The sequence below is a fragment of the Rhea americana genome, unplaced genomic scaffold (assembly GCF_003343005.1).
Source record: "Rhea americana isolate MKP2758 unplaced genomic scaffold, rheAme1 scaffold_79, whole genome shotgun sequence".
Classification (NCBI taxonomy): Eukaryota; Metazoa; Chordata; class Aves; order Rheiformes; family Rheidae; genus Rhea; species Rhea americana.
In genome coordinates this window covers 1214146-1231444 of record NW_028186967.1, presented here as the reverse complement: position 1 = coordinate 1231444, position 17299 = coordinate 1214146, and the positions used below count along the sequence as shown (strand labels likewise).

The following is a 17299-nucleotide window of genomic DNA, read 5'->3' as shown; positions in this document are numbered from 1 at the left end:
AGTACCAACATTTCATGTACAATGCATAGTCAAATGTACTGACATTTGAGGTAACTGTTGGATTTTTTTCTTTCTTGTAAGCTAGATACCTTGTGAATTATGAGCTTTGAGACTGCCAACATTTTATGTACAGTGCATGATCAAATGTACTGACATCTGAGGTAACTGTTGGGGATTTTTTCTTTCTTGGTCTGGTGCAGATTCAGGGAAAAGCTCATAAACTAATTAGAAAAGTGATGTAACCCATGTTAAAACACCTGATCAAGATATGGTCTTTGCAACATATTCTTTGTTCAAAAGCTCATCAAAAGTTCAAAATACCTTGGCATAGGTATTTTGGATTTATGTAAGTTACAAATTGATTGTGTCATTATTAGTAGTTCAAACACTTAACTCTACCAGTACCAGCAGATTAAGTTAACAATGTGCAAAGTCTTTGACCTTACCAGGAAGAATTCCTTAAAAAATTCATTAAAATAGAATGTTTCCTAAAACTTGGTTGAAAGAAAACCAGCAAAGAGCTKTCATGGTTGTAGAATAGAAGTTATGCTCAAAATCAGAAGATGGTAATAAATAAATTGATAGAAACAGCACATAAACTGGAGAAAGGAAAATAACTTGAGGTCAGTTTGATTAGGTGGCATGTATCAATGTCATAGCTCATTTACTTAATTTAAATACCCAAATGCATGGAATAGTAGTTGAGTAACCAGGCTGTTCCCTTCTCTGTACAAATGTAGTCAGCATCTCTAATGGGCTGGAACAAACCTGACTAAAAAAATTTAAATGTTAAAGAGCTAGGTCATATAACAGCTGTGCAAATATAAAGGCACAATGAACAGCTTTTACCGGAGAATGAATATTGCATAATGCAACAGAGATACCTCACATTTAAGCCACAGTGACCYAGTGCTGCAAAATTGATTTCTGGGGCAGTCTCTGGAGGTGAAACCTCCAGATATATGTATTTTTTTGAGCCTGAGAAGATAAACTGAAGGCGAGGTGTCAGTCTGGCAATAGAAAGCAGCACTGCAAAGACTGTATAATATAGATTCTGAAATGTATCTAGCTTCCATCCTCTTTTGTTGATCTCTGAACTTTGAAGAATAGCAAAATCTATCTGTTATAAAGAAGGTTGGGTAGAGAAGGGGTTGGTTATTAAACTTGCTCCTTTCAACTACAAACCCATCATCAATAAAGTACAGACCTCCTCTCCTCTCAGAAAAATTAACACAAAAATAATACGTTCAGCAGTAATGTTAAGAAGATATTTCTTTAAAGGCCACAGCAAAAATCATAATAATTTATCCGTTTATTAGATTCCAGTTCTGTGCTATAGGCATAAAATGCYGGATGATCACATCTTTCTTTTACTAGTTACAGTGATTAAAATAACAAAAGGCATTGTTAAACATTACCTACCCTTTCAAACATTTATTTTAACTAGCCCATAAATCTAGTTCAAAATTGTTTCCTTGGGAGCTGCTCAGTGGACAATTGGGAATGTATGCAAAGAGCTAGGGAAATTCTGACAGTTCAACAATAGAATTGTTACAGCTTGAACTCCTTACACCTCTTGCATGTAATGTTGTATGCCAARTAGTTACTACTTTATTTTACAATTACTTGTTTTGGCTTTACTCAGATCTATATACATATGTGGGGTTTTCTATCAACCTTCTTGGTATCTGTTCACACATAGGTTGCTAGTTTTCCAGATAAAGCCCAGATCAAGAATAGGTTGAATTAGATGCAGTCACATGATTTCCCTGTAGAATAGAAAAGTGTAAAAACGTAAATGTTAAAAGGTGGCATAGGTTTCAATCCAAATCCTAGAACTGCTTAGATGCCGTTGTGGTCGAAGTGTATAAAACGAGGCTTCGGTTCTCACTTTGTGCAATTTCATGTGCCTTACTTAGGAGGTTTTTCTCCCTTGCTTCCTTTATAATCGTTTGTGAGATACAGGTTCTTTCAGAAAAAGATTTAGTGCACTAAGTCCTTTGCTATGAATGCCTCTCAAGGAGCCTGTCTCTCTTTTCTGATTTAATTCTTTAATCATACATGGAGTCTAAGAAAGACTAGCTTCATAACCCAGACACCTGAAGTTTAGGTGTTCACCCTCTGCCATGTTGACAGAGAAGCTTAGAAATCAATAAGCCATGAAAACTCAACTTCTATCATTCTCTTAAAATATAATCTGTCCATATCAGGGTTAAGGTATGTTAAGAGGAAGTGCAGGAAAAGCAGCATTTCCACCTTCTTYTCTGTTCCTGTGAATGACTCATAGGGTTTCTTCAAAAGTTGTGTTGCCTTGGCACAATTAATGAAGATAAATTTATGACGGTTGCTGTATTTAACTCTTCATATAACAATAATTATTACTGTGTGCAGAGACTAACAGTGCCAGCCTRAAATAGGAAATATTAATTTTAGTATACACAACATCTTTCACTTGTGCTATGACACCATTTTGTGTTGTTCGATGCATCTTGAAGAACWACATGATTTTGAAAATATCCAGAAAAATGAACAGAACACTTGATGAAATATTAATTGTTTGTGAAATACACATGAGGTTGTTTGTTCTGTTTGATTTAGACCAAAACCATGGCCCAGAAACTCTTCTCTTCTTTTCKTTCACTGAAGACACTATTTCTGCCATGCAAAAGCAATATCTGTGGGTTTTTTTTCTCTGCATTGAAGAAGCTGCAACATGTGAAAAACACTTATTCGAAATTTTTGTTAGACTTTCTAACTTCTATTGCTGTGCAGTGCACGTTATAAAGGAGGAATGTATTCTTTGGATGTAATCATTTTGTAGCATTTTAAGGTTAAAATGTACATCAGAGGGATCATAAAGAGCTGAGGTATGAGGTATATGTACATACAGAACACATATATATGTCTTAATTGGGCAATTCACTTACTGTAATCTTGAGTTCTTACTTTTCCGCAGACAGAACTTTGGGCCAGGTTTTCTTCAACCTGCAGAGTTAATGCACCCAGACCAGCAGCTGCCTGAGGCTCAGTATTCCTCCAGAGGGATGTACTCAGAAGAGGTGCCATCAGTGGCACGACCACGACCAGTTGGAAGCACTGCAGGTACATTTCACTTAAACTGAGCAAGCACTGAAATAACTGGTCCTTTTCCAGGTCTACTCTTAAACTGAGATCACCTTTAACACGCCATTCCTCTTCAGCTCCCACACTTGAAATGTGACCTTTTCCTTCAACTGCCAAAAAAAGTGATCACAAAGTGACAGTGAGGCCAAAGCTAGGCCCTGGCCCAGGTTAGTTTTACATACATAGAGCCTTGTGGAAAAAGGCAGTGCTTTGCCAGTTTTTGTTAGTGTCTTGAAAGCAATGGTTATCCCACAGTGTATTTCAAAAAAAAATATTCTGTGAGAATGGAAAATAACTTAATTGTTTTAGACTACACAGTGTATACTGATTTTCCACTGCAAATCTTCCTTTCTTTTATGCTAAATGAACTAATTGATCCATCCTAAATCAACCTGAGAGAGAAACAATTTTTTGTGCTACTCTACATCTTTATTTTTCATTTCCCCTCCTAGAAATGTATGCATAAAAGCAAGGTCTTTTACTGTCTGAAGATTCTGTCTGTTACTGCTGTCCCCTATGAAATCATCTTCCCTGATGTGGTTGTGATAGCACTGATCATTGCTGTGGAAATTGTCATGAGCAGGATTCTAATATCACATGGCAATTAAGCAGCACACACTGGGACATTTATACAAATGAAAGATTCTATTATGTAAATGGCACAGTTTCTTGCAGAGAATGTGTTCTTCCGAGAGAATTGAAAAGTGCTGAAAATATGATCAGACACTTGTGTCATAGTCCTGATTTTGATGGCTACTGACTTCTCCCTGTAACTGAGAATGACAGGGATGTAGTGAGTGTTATCATTTAATGCTGATTATTTTGTTCTCTGATTCACACTATTTTATATGCGTTCATGCATCTTCTGCTTTTAAATTTGGGGGAAATTCAGATTAGTTTCTGTCATTCAGCGTAAGTAAGTGCAGATACCAAACTTCTGAAATATCAGTTGGGTTTTTTTGCATGGAAAACATGGAAGTGAACTGACATCAAGTAAATCACACTGTGTTGATTTTGTCTTTTCCTCYTTTTTTGTGCGCGTGCACACACACGCGCACACACACATTTTTCTGTTATGTATCTGTGGGTTTATTAAATGTTTCATTTCTGGTGTATTTATAAAATAAATTTTGTATCCCAGTGGGAGGAAATTTGGACAGTAAAAAGGAAAGCTGACATGTTGCTACATGTCTCTTGCAATTAATAATGGTGGCTATTCTTATATGTGTTTGAAAGCAGTGGGGAGGAAAGGGAGGGAGAAAGGAGGGGATTATCCTTCAGGCTGAATTAATAAAGGAGATACAGTGTGTTCTGACCTTCTCTTAGTCAGCGGCAGCGTCATTTAATATTTAACCACAAAGCAAAGCTGAAAGAACTGTATTCTTACATAGTCAGGTGTTTTATTCTTCTGAGAGATGAAACAGGGAGCAGCCTAGAGAGTTAGGGTCTTGCCAGTGTGATGCAAATAAGGTCTACCACAGTAGCAAATGTCTTCTCTTTGCTAAGTCGTTTACATGAAAGCATTACCAGGGCTTTCAGTAAACACTGTTGTGGAAAGAGCTGACATATTTGTGGAATGAAGTGCAGTCCATGTCTGAGATACAAGTGTCTCAACCTCTTCCTTCAGTGCAGTGGCAATGAAAGCATCACACTCAAATGAATTGCACGAAATGCACATAACTTTTCCCTCTTTATTCTACACTGGTAGCCTTCTTTCTGTTGTGTTTTTTATTTATTTTTATTTATTTATTTACACAGAAACAGAGCTCCACTTTCTTCTTGTCTTCTGCTTCCAACAAAGTTTTATGTTGTCATTTGTCTGCCCTTCAAACTTAACTGTATATAAAGATGAAAAAACAATATTTGCTTTTAAGGTTCTCAGATACAGCACCTCACTCAGGTGGGAATTGCTAGCAGGATCGGAGCTCAACAAGTGGAGATCCCCTCAGGCAGAGCAGGGCATGGCCAGCCGGGGGGGCCAGGGTGGCCCCAGTACCGTGGAGAGGATGAATATGCTAGGCGAGATGCAGTGAGTACTGTGTTACACATTTGCATAGTTTCCGAAGTAGTGATATGTTCGGGTATTTTTTTTTCTTGCATTACTGTTTGGAACTTTTTTCCCTTGGAATACTTTCAGTTGCTTCTTTGACATTCTTTGCTTTGCTCTTCAAACCTTCGTTAGCTCTTCTAACTTTTGCTTGCTGCTCTTTCACCTTTGCTTCTTTCTAACTGCTTTCTGTCACTCTACTCTAACCTTTTTTTTAATCAGTTGAGGCCTTCACTCATTAATTGCAGTTCACCACGTTCTGCTTCTGAACTCCAGCAGAGGTGGAGACTGCTTTCCATTTTCTTCTTTGAAACATGCCTCTTTATTTTAAGATCATTATAGGTAGAAAGAAACTGAATTAAATTATCCCTGACTAACCTCCGATTTTGGATTAGTATAGTTCTTTTTTCTTCCATATCAGTGCACAACAACCATAGAATAAGGTGTATGTTTATACATAGCAATGAAGGTGATTCCAAACGAGTTGTTTTCCTAGCTTCAAACAGCAGGATGTGGTAAATTGATACATACCAGTTTACAATGTTGCCTAGGCAGCCATCATGTTTTCACATTCTTGGCAGTGCTGCTTATGGAGAATGACATTTCTGATTCAATCAGCTGTGTGATGGAGACTGAAAATAGTATATGGTCTTTCTAGGAAAGATATGGGTGTCTGTGACTGGTCACTGTTTGATATCCTTGCATCTTGAAGCAGACTGACCTGTGACTGCTTCATTACAGTAGTTTTGAGAGTGACACCTCTGTGCCCTTTCTTTTGATGGGCATTACTAAAATTATCATTTTTCTGGTTCCTCGCTTAAGGAAGGAATAAGGATCCGCTTCTTCTGCGTATTTACAGCAGTGTGTCTTCCCATGAAGAGCAGTATTTTACAGTTTCTTACAGTTTCATATTGTGTGATGCTGAAATGGCTCTACAGAAGAAAAATGCRGTGGGCCTCATCTTTAGTTTTTTGTTGACCTGAGCTTCCACAACTCCAACTGAAGTTGAGAGGAGCAATGTAAAGAGAACTGGGCACAACAGAGATAAACTTACTGATTCTATTCAAAAGCGTTGACTGTCAAAGCCAAAAGATGCATTTGCCTAATTGAACTCACTATTTATGCTTAGAAATGTGGTATTTGYGTGCATGAACACTACAATTTTAGTTTACATCTAGAAGAACACTCACATGAGAGATCTTAGTGTCTCTCCTGATCTATTTTCAGAGGCTTCTCTAGGTTGCTGTTCCTTGGCAGCTCTTGTCATTTGTCTTTCACTCCTGAAAGTGGCTCTACTTTTATGGACCTGTGAGCCTCTCSCCCAGCCCTCCCCCAAGTGCATGTTGAATCATTACATTGTTAATATTAATTACTTGCATTGTTAAAGTACTACTAAAAGTTCAGTCAGAATCAGGGCCCCGTTAGCTGAGGCACTATGTAAACAGTTGTTTTTGACAAGAGTTAGCCATACAACTTCACACCTTTGGTTACCAACACATATGAATATTTGTCACTTCACTCTGAGTTCACTTTCTTTTAATTAATGGGAGTTTAAACACTTTGGCTTTGACAGAGCTTTTTGKTTGCTGCAGATTATTTGTTACTGCATTGTGATTTTTTTCAGTTTGCTCAAAAAAATAAAAAAGGTGGAGATTGTRACAGGATTAAAACTATATGGAGAATAGTGTTAGTTACTTGTAACAGGTSTCACCTAGTGCCTGCACTCTGCCTTTCCCGTAAGGAATTCTTTCTTTCTTGCAAAAGATAATTTCTTTAATATGATAATTTCCTTACAAAGAGTAGTAGGAAAAAAAAAAAAAGGTTGTTAGATGAGTCCTAACCTCATAGTTTCCTGTAATAAACTGAAGTACTGTCAGAGTTTGATATTCTTCACTACAGCAGAACTCTAACTCCTTTTGGAAAGGAGGATTGCTTAATGAAAGTCAGGTTCCTTGTGGTACTGTATTCARCTGATCTTTTACCAGCAGTCTTCCTGTATTGTTTYGCTGATTCTGTTGAAGTTTCTAGTRTTAACCTCTTACAGGTAGGAAAATCAGAGCTAGAGTGCTCTTTTCACTCACAAACTCAAATAGGATCTGCATTTGTGTTCCYGCAGTGGCCTTTCTCCTCACAGTAATCTCACCTGTAATTCCTACAGTTGGCACCCTCTGATTTTCCACTGGAATTTGATCTCTCACTTGTGCTTCCTGACCCAAAGTCAGCCTGCAGATTACTGTCAGTTCGCCATAAATCTCTATCTAGAAGGCCTCAGCAGCCAGGGTAAATTGCAGCATTTCCTTACCTGACAGACACTACAATATTGAGCAAGCRGTCACTTGAGCAGCACAGCTAATGAAGAATTGATTTCTTAGTCTTAYAGATATGTGTTCTGTCTTGCATATCTCTACCTTTCTGCCACCACCTGGCATCACCTTCAATMCATCCACAATCCCTGTAGCTCTCCACTGCAGTACTTCAAGTCTTCTTCAGGTTGCCCAACTCACCGAGACCCTCCTATTTTACTTTTATTCCAGTGCTTCCCCKCCACCCAACCCCAAACCTATCTCAACCTACTGCCAGTTGTCTCTCAAGTTCCCTAACTATTGCACATGAAATAAATSCTGTCTGGCTCTGCGCTCTGACAGGCGTAGCTGAGTGCATCCTGACCTGTCTTTTCTGCTGCTCAGAGGCAGATTCAATGGCAGCATCAATCTGGCTATATCTAATCATCTGCCTGTTTTTTGTGAAGCATATAATATATGTGTATGTTTATATATACATATGTTTTTTCTATTTATACATATATATATATATAGTGTGTGTGTGTGTATATACACATAAGTGTATATATACACTCTTACGTGCATACAGACACATATATATACATTTGTACACATACAAATACACACATATATGTATATAAAAGCAGTCTTTGATATCTCTCCCTACATCAAGTTCGCTTGAAATTGTCCAGAGAATTCAGCAATTAAGTGGAAATGAACAAATAGACCATACGATCTCATAAATCTTGTTTCCRAAAGAAACAATGCTAAATGAACGAGTATTATTTTTACTCACTACCAAAATAGAATTTATTAAGAAGTAGCAAGSATCTTCTAACTGGAAGAAGACTCAGTAAGGTATTTTTGTCAATTATTTTATATTACCATTAATCATATAGAGGTTTTTGTGTATAAAAATATAATTTAAATATATAAAACTATACTGTTATATGTGTAAATATACATATTATGTATAAGTATATATTTCTTTTCAAAAAGAAATGCAAAAGAAAGAAGCAAAAATTCTTCCRTCCTTTTTACTGATGGACTGTCTTTATTTTGCTGTTGTAGTGCTGTGCAGGTGACGTTTCTAAACTAATCTGTGTTTTTGAAAATCCTCAGGCTTATTTAATTCTGGTATTATATATTAAATTACAAAAATACACATTCTTATTTTTATGAGCTATTTAAGAAAGTTCAGATATCCTTAATGTTAAAAAGTAGCTACTGTAGTCGGCAGATGTTCTTTCTAACTTCCCTTAGGAAACAGTTCTTATGGTACTCAGTGCTGTATGAGACAGGAGCTGAATCATATAGTGTATTTTAATGTGAAAGTAACCTGAGCACGATTTAATTTGCTTTTAAAGCTCACGTGTCAAGGAATTACTGTTTTTAATTTTTTTATATCATCTCTTTTTTATAAACCCACAGAGTACTTGTCAGGTTTGCTAACTCAAGACTGCATGTGAGCAGCAGTTTCAGGTTTCAGTGCCAGCTACAATAATTTGGAACAATCAAGAGAGCTATTCATTCCTTTCTCATACTAAAATCACCTCTCTCTTATAAGAAGTAAGATTGGATGTGACTTGGAAAACCTTCTTTACCTACCATTCTTCTATTAAAGCCTCTTTTCCTCTTTACCTCTCTTCTCAAATTAAATGTGTAAATGATCYATGCTCTGCATGAGCTACACAAGGGAGTCAGAGTGTGATTAGTTCAATTGTGAACTTAGATTTTTTTCATTCATATTATGAGAGACATAAAGCAGCATACTCTCCTGCTTTTTTCTTTCCTGCATGCTGCTGTCGCAGTAGCTCTAGGTCTCCCAGATTTTACCCAGGCTCTCCTAATACCTTCATTCCCCTCTCCCCTTCTCCAGAAATCTTCTTTTAGCTGACCTTGTTTGCATTTCTTCTCTCACAATGTTGCCCTCTCTTCTGTTGCTTAATGCTTATCCACAGAGGAAGTTAGTGCTCACTAAACTCTGATAACTGTGATCTGAACTCTACTGGAACTAGTTGTTCTTCATCCTCCAACACGGACCCTTTGAAAGGAAATTGTGCCACTTTGCGCAGAGCTGTAATTTCAGTAGGGTGCGTGCAGGCAGCCTTATGTTGTCTGTGTCCAGTGTTTCCTCCTGGCAATAGCTCAGCCTTCACAGAAACTAGCCAGGAAGAAACACTTGCTTTTGGAACCTCAACTGGAATTTAGGATTTCAAAAGGTACACTGGTTTGTGTCTACACCGGGAGTCAATACAGTCACTTAGTTTATTGTAACTTCATTCACTTAGTGTACTGTAAAGTCATGCTTCGTTTTAGTGTAAATGTTTTCTGCCATATGTATGAGCCCATAAATTCAGGCTTCCATTTTGTTCCTCTTTTGTTTCATGAGAGAATATACGTGACTGAACAAAAGTAGAAGTAATCCCTTTTTTCTTTGAAGTAATGATTGTCCCTATATTGGGATAGTTTTTCTCCAATGTGTAGAAGTCAGCTGTAGATTATGGGAAATTTAATCTTTCTGATTTGAATCATTTTCTCCTGCTGCTTCTTCTGTTGACCAAATTTTCCTGTGCACTGGTCAGCCATGGGGTCCTCTCAAGTGTATGGTCTGATCAGGCAAGCCAGACAGAGAATGRGTGGGGGAAAATAGTAGTCTCTCTATTCCATAGAGTGTAGGGAGAAGTGACTCCTCGGAAGATAGTGTTTTGCCTGCTGTCTTTTAGGAAGTTCATGGCAAGGCAAAGGAAGTGAAGCCAACTCCCTTGAATAATTCCAGTGCTGTGTTTTTTCTCCCCATCTCTTTCCAGTGAAAGTATCAGACAATAGGAGAGGGCCAGACTTCCTGTGGATGTTCAAAGAGATTTTGAAAATCCTTGAACTTGAGGCAGTCCAGCAATTTTATGTATGCTTGTTGTTTTGTGCTCCATAGAGGAATCACTCATCCATGCAAAAGAACAGCGGCAGCAAATAGAAACATCTCCATGCTGCTTTCCCTCTGTTCTTTGCCTTTTTGCTTTTTTCTCTTTTCTGGGGTAATCATATTTGCTCAGAGTACAATAATGTTTTCTACCTTTTTCCAGACGCATACGCATGGACACCAAGAATATTCCTCCTCACCAGTATTCCAGATGCCGAGGACTTCAGCCAGGCAGCCTTCGGCACCCCCTGCTCAGCTTCCACACAACAGCCTTCAGGGCCAGGGGCTTTGCTACACCACCAGTTCCACTGAGGATCTCCAACCGAGTCATTCTTCAGCCTCTCTTATAAAAGCAATTAGAGAAGAACTTCTACGACTCTCTCAGAAACAGACAACAGTACAGAACTTCCATAGTTGATTTAGCATTCTCTTGCAAATCTGCCAGGTATCTGCTTCCTATGGAAGTAAAGAGTTAAAGGAAATCAGCAATGTTATTCTCTCAAAAGAATGAACTCTCACAGCTCTGTTGACAGCACTCTGGAAAAAGGAAAAAGGCAGCAAAATGAAGACAGTAAAGGGAGATTGGAGACAAACAGGGGAAGTCATCAGTGTCATCGCAAGCAATGTTGTTCAATCAGCTAATATTACGGTGCTTCTCCTCTCTCCCTACCCTCGTTCAGTCTAACAAATAAATAAAACACTTTAGGTCAAGAAGTCAACACTCCAACAACAAAACATCACAGGAACAAAATCGCAGTATAGTAGACTCCTTTTTCTAAGGAAAAAGGCAAAGGTTTGCATGAACTAAGATGATGTTTTGCAAGAGGTTACAAGTATTCTGATCTCTCCAGTGTTTATGGGGAACTGTTCTGTGTTGCTGTTCTTCAAGATGACAAACTGTGTCAAGTCTAGGGTGTTAAAGGTGTGATCTCATGTAAGAATCACTTTGATTGACAATAACAATAGGACTACTTAGAATAAAAGGATTTTTGAGCTACTTGTAACAAACTGGAACAGTAATTGTTATAGGTCTGTGCTTCCAAATGGAGCTACCCTCTGCACTCTTCCTTGTTTTCCTTCTGGTGCTGAAGCTTCAAGTGTTCCTTCATCTTTAATGTTTGCAAAGTGAAACATTGGCCTTGTATAACTAAGAAAATATCTGTAGACTCATTCAGGCTGGAAAAACAAAGCAAAGCATCCAAACAGAAAAGGCTTGGTATTTATTTTGTTTAAAATTACTGAAATCTAGGTGAGAAATATTTAGCCACAGCTGAATTTGGGGAATTGTATATGTATATCTTTAAAAAATATATTTACATGCTCTTGTATGACCAGTGATAAAATATTGCCACTCTATAGTTTGCTTTGTGGACAGAAAGCAAGCCAGCCTGACTGGTACAGGGTCACCAGCATTAAGTTATAAATTGATGTCCTAAATCATTGCTTATGTTTGGATCTGAATAATTTAGTGAAAGTCAGTGACAGTTTTAGAGCAGTAACATAGGCTTAGATTTGCAGTTTTGAGACATTTTCTATATTTATACTTGTTTCCACTGCCCCTCTGTACAAAGGGTAAGCATTATCCCCATGGTAGGAATGGTACATGCCATGGAGCTGTTTGTCACTGTTTTTTTCCAGAGTTTTAATTTAATATTAGCTATGAATTTACTAATATTTGGCCATTGCATAACTGTAACTGACATAATACATATGAGAATTTTAATTAAGTTGTGATTCATTTGAGTGTTTTTATTTTCAGATCRAACTGAACTAAAAGCTAACAAGGTGGCAGAGAATAGAGGGTAAGCTTAGTGTTTCTAAGGAGGCTTAGGAGCCTTATGCTATGAAAACTATCAGCAAAAATACTTGGTGCTATAATTTGGGTATGTCAAACACTGAAGTGGATAATAGTCATAAAAGGTCTAAGGAACAGTTATCTGCCAAGAAGATCATGTGGCAACTACTAGAGTAGAGCTGGGTTTGCCCCACTTGGGTAGAAATGACATTAGTAAAATACAGGTATGTAACACTGGTAGTGTACGGTGTTCTTTGGCTTCCAACCCTGTTTCCTGGTTCCAGTGCATGGTTCAGTAGCTGTGATGGGACAAATTCAGAATGAAATGAAAACAGGTAGAAGGATGCCACGGAAGAACCCTATATATCTTGTTTGTGGAATATGTATGTAATGTCATTTGTTGCCAAAGCTAAGAAGCAACTGGCTGCTTGCCTATGTGGAAAGGAGATGGCATGTTCTTTCCTGTCTTTATTAGGAAGTTAAGTTATTCTTTGATTTCCCCAAGTTCATCAAATTGTTTGAGGGACTTACTGTAGGAAAGCAGTTGGAATTCGTTTACAGTTCTCCGGMCGGTACTTTAAGCCCTAGTGGGCACTGGTTGAAATTTGAATTGAGTCAGAACACCTGGATGGTTGTGACCACCAGTACCTATGGGTCATTCATTTTCTGAAAGATTTTTAAGCTTTTTTGTGATAGTCAGTTCTACCATAAAAATAAAGAAGCATTAGTTTTCTGCCAAGTTTATAAACAGGAATGCTACTGATGTTTTGAAAAAAGACTTTCAAAGCAGATTTGCAAGATGAGAGGTTTTTCAGAATGAAGAGTATATCAGACAATGTTCATTGGGTCTTTTTGAAAATGCTGAAGACTGTTCATAAGTGTTCCTGTAAAAACTCTCTCCTTCACCRCCTAGATCCTTCTCCAGCTTAATTCTGCAGTGAAGTCAGAGTCCTGTGCTTATAACAACAGCCTGTAATTATGGAAATTATCATGGAGTAATTAGCATGTTACTGTGACTTCATTTCAAGAAAATGTGGGATTCTAGAATGCTATTTCACTATCTCTGTGCTGGTTCCAGCTGCTTAAGTTTAATAAGGAATATGGAATAAGAACTTTGAAATTTATAGATGCTGATGTCATTTGTCATTTGCTTTTGTTAGTGATGGCAATGCTATTAGCATACTCAGTCTTTTTATGTTGGAAGAATATCTTTTCTGTTTCTTTCCAGTACTAAATATTACAAAGAACGTGTAAAAGACAAATAGTTTTAGGCTTTTTTTTTCTTTTTTTTTTTTAAAAAAAGCCTTTTTCTCATTAAAAAAAAATCCCTCTTCAAATCCTAACATGTTCACAAGTAAGGATGGTAAAGTAAGAAGTTGCAAAGCTGTGTTTGGAGTTCCGTTCTCAGTCTGATTAGAGATCACATTTATTGTTCACAAAAAGCAGCATGGCAAACTCTGTATATTCATACATATAGTAACATAAAAACACATAAGGCACTAAATGTTTCAGTTCTAAAGCTGGTCTTAACAAGGAGGAACTAAACTTTACTTTCTGCAGCTATGAGAAAGCTGGGTTTTTCATGTGTTACAAAAGGACTCTGTGATATGTGCCAAAATATGTCTTTCTGCTTGGAAATTCAGGGAGAAAATCCATATGCTTCTGTATTCCCGTGTGTGTGAGCTCTTTTGCTAATTAATTTTATTGCCCTATTAAAAAAAAAAAAAATTTTTTTTCTTAATGTTAAAATATCCTGAATTCAAAACTTCTATTGGTGAATCTACCACTTACCAAAACTGATCTGAGGAGAAGTTGGTACAGGCACAGAAAACTGTTACAGGCACTTTTATCTATTTCCCTGACTAAATCRTCTGATTCATGGAATCCTCAGGCTCTTGTGTTTTTTCACAGTTTTCCTTGACATTTTTGTTTAGTCTGTGTTGGTTTGGCATACAGAAGAAACTGGTGAAATGAGAGCTAGGTATTTGGGGTTGGTTGGTTTGCTTTACCTCTCCTTTCCTAGAGACCAAAATGTTGACCTTGAGTATAGCTTGAATGTAGCCTGCTTCTTAGTTATCTTTGGAACTAAGTGAAATTTTGTAGTTCTCTCTCTTACATTCGATTTGAAAAGTGAGTCACACTTCTTTACTATGAAATACGTCCTATTGCCATGTAACACACATGGTCCTGTCAGTGACTGTGGGCATGTGTTTCAGGAGAGAGAACTTTGGTTTTAGGGGGATTCGRTTGCATAGATACTGGACTCAGGAGGCTAAATTTGTGCACTTTTGAGCAGTAAGAGGAATTTCACTGRCCCTTTGTAATGTATTATTACTTACCAGGGTTTGGGACCTACATTGTATATAGTGTTTGGAGAGTAGCCATGYTTCACAAGATGTATATATTAGCCCTACACCTTTCAGAGGAGGACTTTCAGAAAGGGTACCCCACATCATACATCTTTATGCACATTCATAAACACATAAATTAATAGATTGATTACCTAAAAATGCATGCCCCTACCAACTATTGAAATCAATGCCTTTGAAATCAGGCCACTGACACCAGGGTTACACAATTATCTTAGAAAGAGACCATTTATTCAGGTCATATCTTTCCCAAGTACCAAAACAGCTGGGGCTCTGTTGTGTGTTAATTCATAGCTTGAAAGCACATCAGATGGATTGCACAAAGAAGGCRGTGTATATTCAAGCCCAAATGAAGTCACCAGTTGTGTGACGTGGATGGCGTTAGGCAGCTGAACTCATTTTTAACTATCTTATCATCACCACATCTTCCTCTTTTCCAACTTAACAAGACCCTCTCACTTTACAACTCCATGAAGATATGGGCATTTTCCACTCCCTGCCTTATCTAAGCAATTCTTCTCTATTAACAGGTGCCAGTCTTTGAAAAAAAAGCATTATCTTGGCTACAAGCTTTGAAGTYGCAGGATGAAGACCACTTGTGACTTTGAGGTGGGAACATGTTGTGAGCCATATTTTTGCACCAGCAAAGAAATAAACATCTTCAAAAAAAAATTTTTCCAAAAGTAGCACCTGTAGGTGTTTTCTGAATACGGACACAAAGTTGAGAACTGGTTAAAAGAAAAGCAGTGACATCTGATTGCCAGAAGACAAAGGCCAGCAACCAGACCTTCAGGACTACCTGTAACAGTGCACTAAAAAGAGATGTGTAAAATCTTGGGGAACTCCTGCTGCACCCTCCGAGCTCATTGCAGAACATAACCTCTGTTTTGCACAGTCCTTCACTACTAACAGTGCTGGTCTGTAGAACTGAGGAACATATCTCAGCAGTGGGACTCCAAAAGCAGTTCACCAAGATTGTAGAGCTTATCCAGAACTGTTTAGAGATGTCTAGAGAAAAATAGCAGATTTAAAGTGCTTGAACGTAGAAATAAAAATTCAGTTCGCTGTGTAGTGGGGCATGTTTTCTCTCTTTCTGTTATATTTTCATTTAAAAAATAAGGGGGAAAAAGAARAGCCCTGGGACATATGCTACTGTCATCACTGTGCTGCTGTTCATATATTTGTAGATTCTGAAAGCTGAGGAATGGGAAATTAGAGAAGAAATTTTTTGGCAATGCTGGCAAAGACTACAGTTTTCCAATATTTTGGCATGAGTTTGACTGCTTGAAGAGTCTGTTATCTCTATGGAGAGCGTCATATGAAATGAAGCTTATGTCAGAAGTAGTACTGTAAAAATGCTTTTCCAACCTATATGCTCCTTGTGTGTACTCAGATCTCCTGTCTTTGAATGAAGCGAAAATGAATGAAGGATGCTGAAAAAGYGCACCTTGAGAATAAGAAGCTTGAGCAGCGAAAGTCGTGTGGAGTTGCATTGCCTTTTTTTAAGGAGTCTCTCCCAGAGTAGAACTGGAGCCTGTAAATCCTGTTGAAGACTGATAGATAAAAAAGTTACATTAGTGCTATAAAAATATGCATTTCTCTGCCCTTTGTAGTTTGTAGAGCTGGTATATTTTGTCTTGCTGTTGTGGTTTTTTGATACCTTTTTCACATTGAAAATGTTTTCCTGTTTTTTTTATTTTCTTTTGTAATGGCCACTCTTTTGTCTAGTTTTGAGTAGTTCTTACTCCATAACTTGAGGTTTATGTTTAGGCTGTTACATCTTATTGCCTTAATCAGAATAAAATGTTGGCACATTTGAACAAATACTCTGAAGATTCTTTTGAAATGAATGTTCAACCCCTACGGACCTTTGACATGGTGGCTTTCAGTTTCGCTTACAGTAGTCCTGTTATTATCCCACGTAAAGTAGGCAAAGTGAAACGGGAATTAAGAGAGCAGAAGAAAGATTAARGGATGAGAATTACATCTTTGCACTTCCAGTTACATTCTAATGCATACAGTTCCCATGAAGTGCTGTCATGTTCCTGTAAACACTTCAAGATTTCCTTCCTAACATTTCTCAGAGTTGGTTTTCTCATCCAGTCTGTTTATTTGACTGCTTAAGTGCTGCGTATGATTTAAAAGCAGTAGCTGGAGATTGCTTTGTGTTTCAGGAAAAGCCTCTTCATATTCAATAGAAAATTAATACAGTGTTACATTCAGCAATGCCATACGCTGTTTTGGTCCTGAAATGCAGAACTGAATGAAGCTTGACAGAAGAAACTAGAATTTAAAAATTGCAATAATAATAAATCAGGAAGCTTTTATCCTTGGATCTGAGGAAATAGGAGATGCAGCTGTGAATTAGCCACTGTCAGTAGTACTTCAGCATAGTTGCCAAATATGAAATTGATGAAATCCTATGAAATGCAGGTGATTCAGGCGTACGTAAACTCATGAACTACCATACAAACTTGCATATAATTGTCTCAGTTAAGTAGCCTTACATTTTGCATGTAACACTTATCAAGCATTTCTGTGGATGGATGAGTTTAGTCCTCATGACAGTTTCTTTCTTTGGGCTTGATGGATGGTTTTAATAGAAGCACCCCAGAAATTTGAGATTAAAAGTGAGGAATCTCCCATTCAGAGGATTTCTAGATGCACAGTCAAGTATTTACATTGCTGCTGCATTCTGCTATACTCTATAGTGATGTGTAAGAAATTTGTTAGGAGGCCAGAAACCACATTCTTGCTTTTGCA

The 17299-nt window shown here is 37.6% G+C and overlaps 1 protein-coding gene across 4 annotated transcripts in view; it reads left to right on the top strand.

The window, feature by feature from the left end:
* KIAA1549 (KIAA1549 ortholog) overlaps positions 1-16360 on the top strand; it is a 161245-nt gene extending 144885 nt beyond the window's left edge. The window contains exons 18-21 of one of the 4 annotated variants that reach the window (XR_014897969.1): positions 2957-3102; positions 4998-5152; positions 10536-12174; positions 15067-16360. Coding sequence is in view for 3 of the 4 variants with exons in the window: in XM_085322640.1 (XP_085178766.1) it covers positions 2957-3102; positions 4998-5152; positions 10536-10790 (556 nt within the window). In the remaining variant the exon portion in view is untranslated. Of the gene's footprint in view, positions 1-85; positions 209-2956; positions 3103-4997; positions 5153-10535 lie in introns of those variants that run through there. The other 3 variants (XM_085322640.1, XM_085322639.1, XM_085322641.1) reach the window with 3 other exon arrangements.
* Positions 16361-17299: the final 939 nt, after the last annotated feature.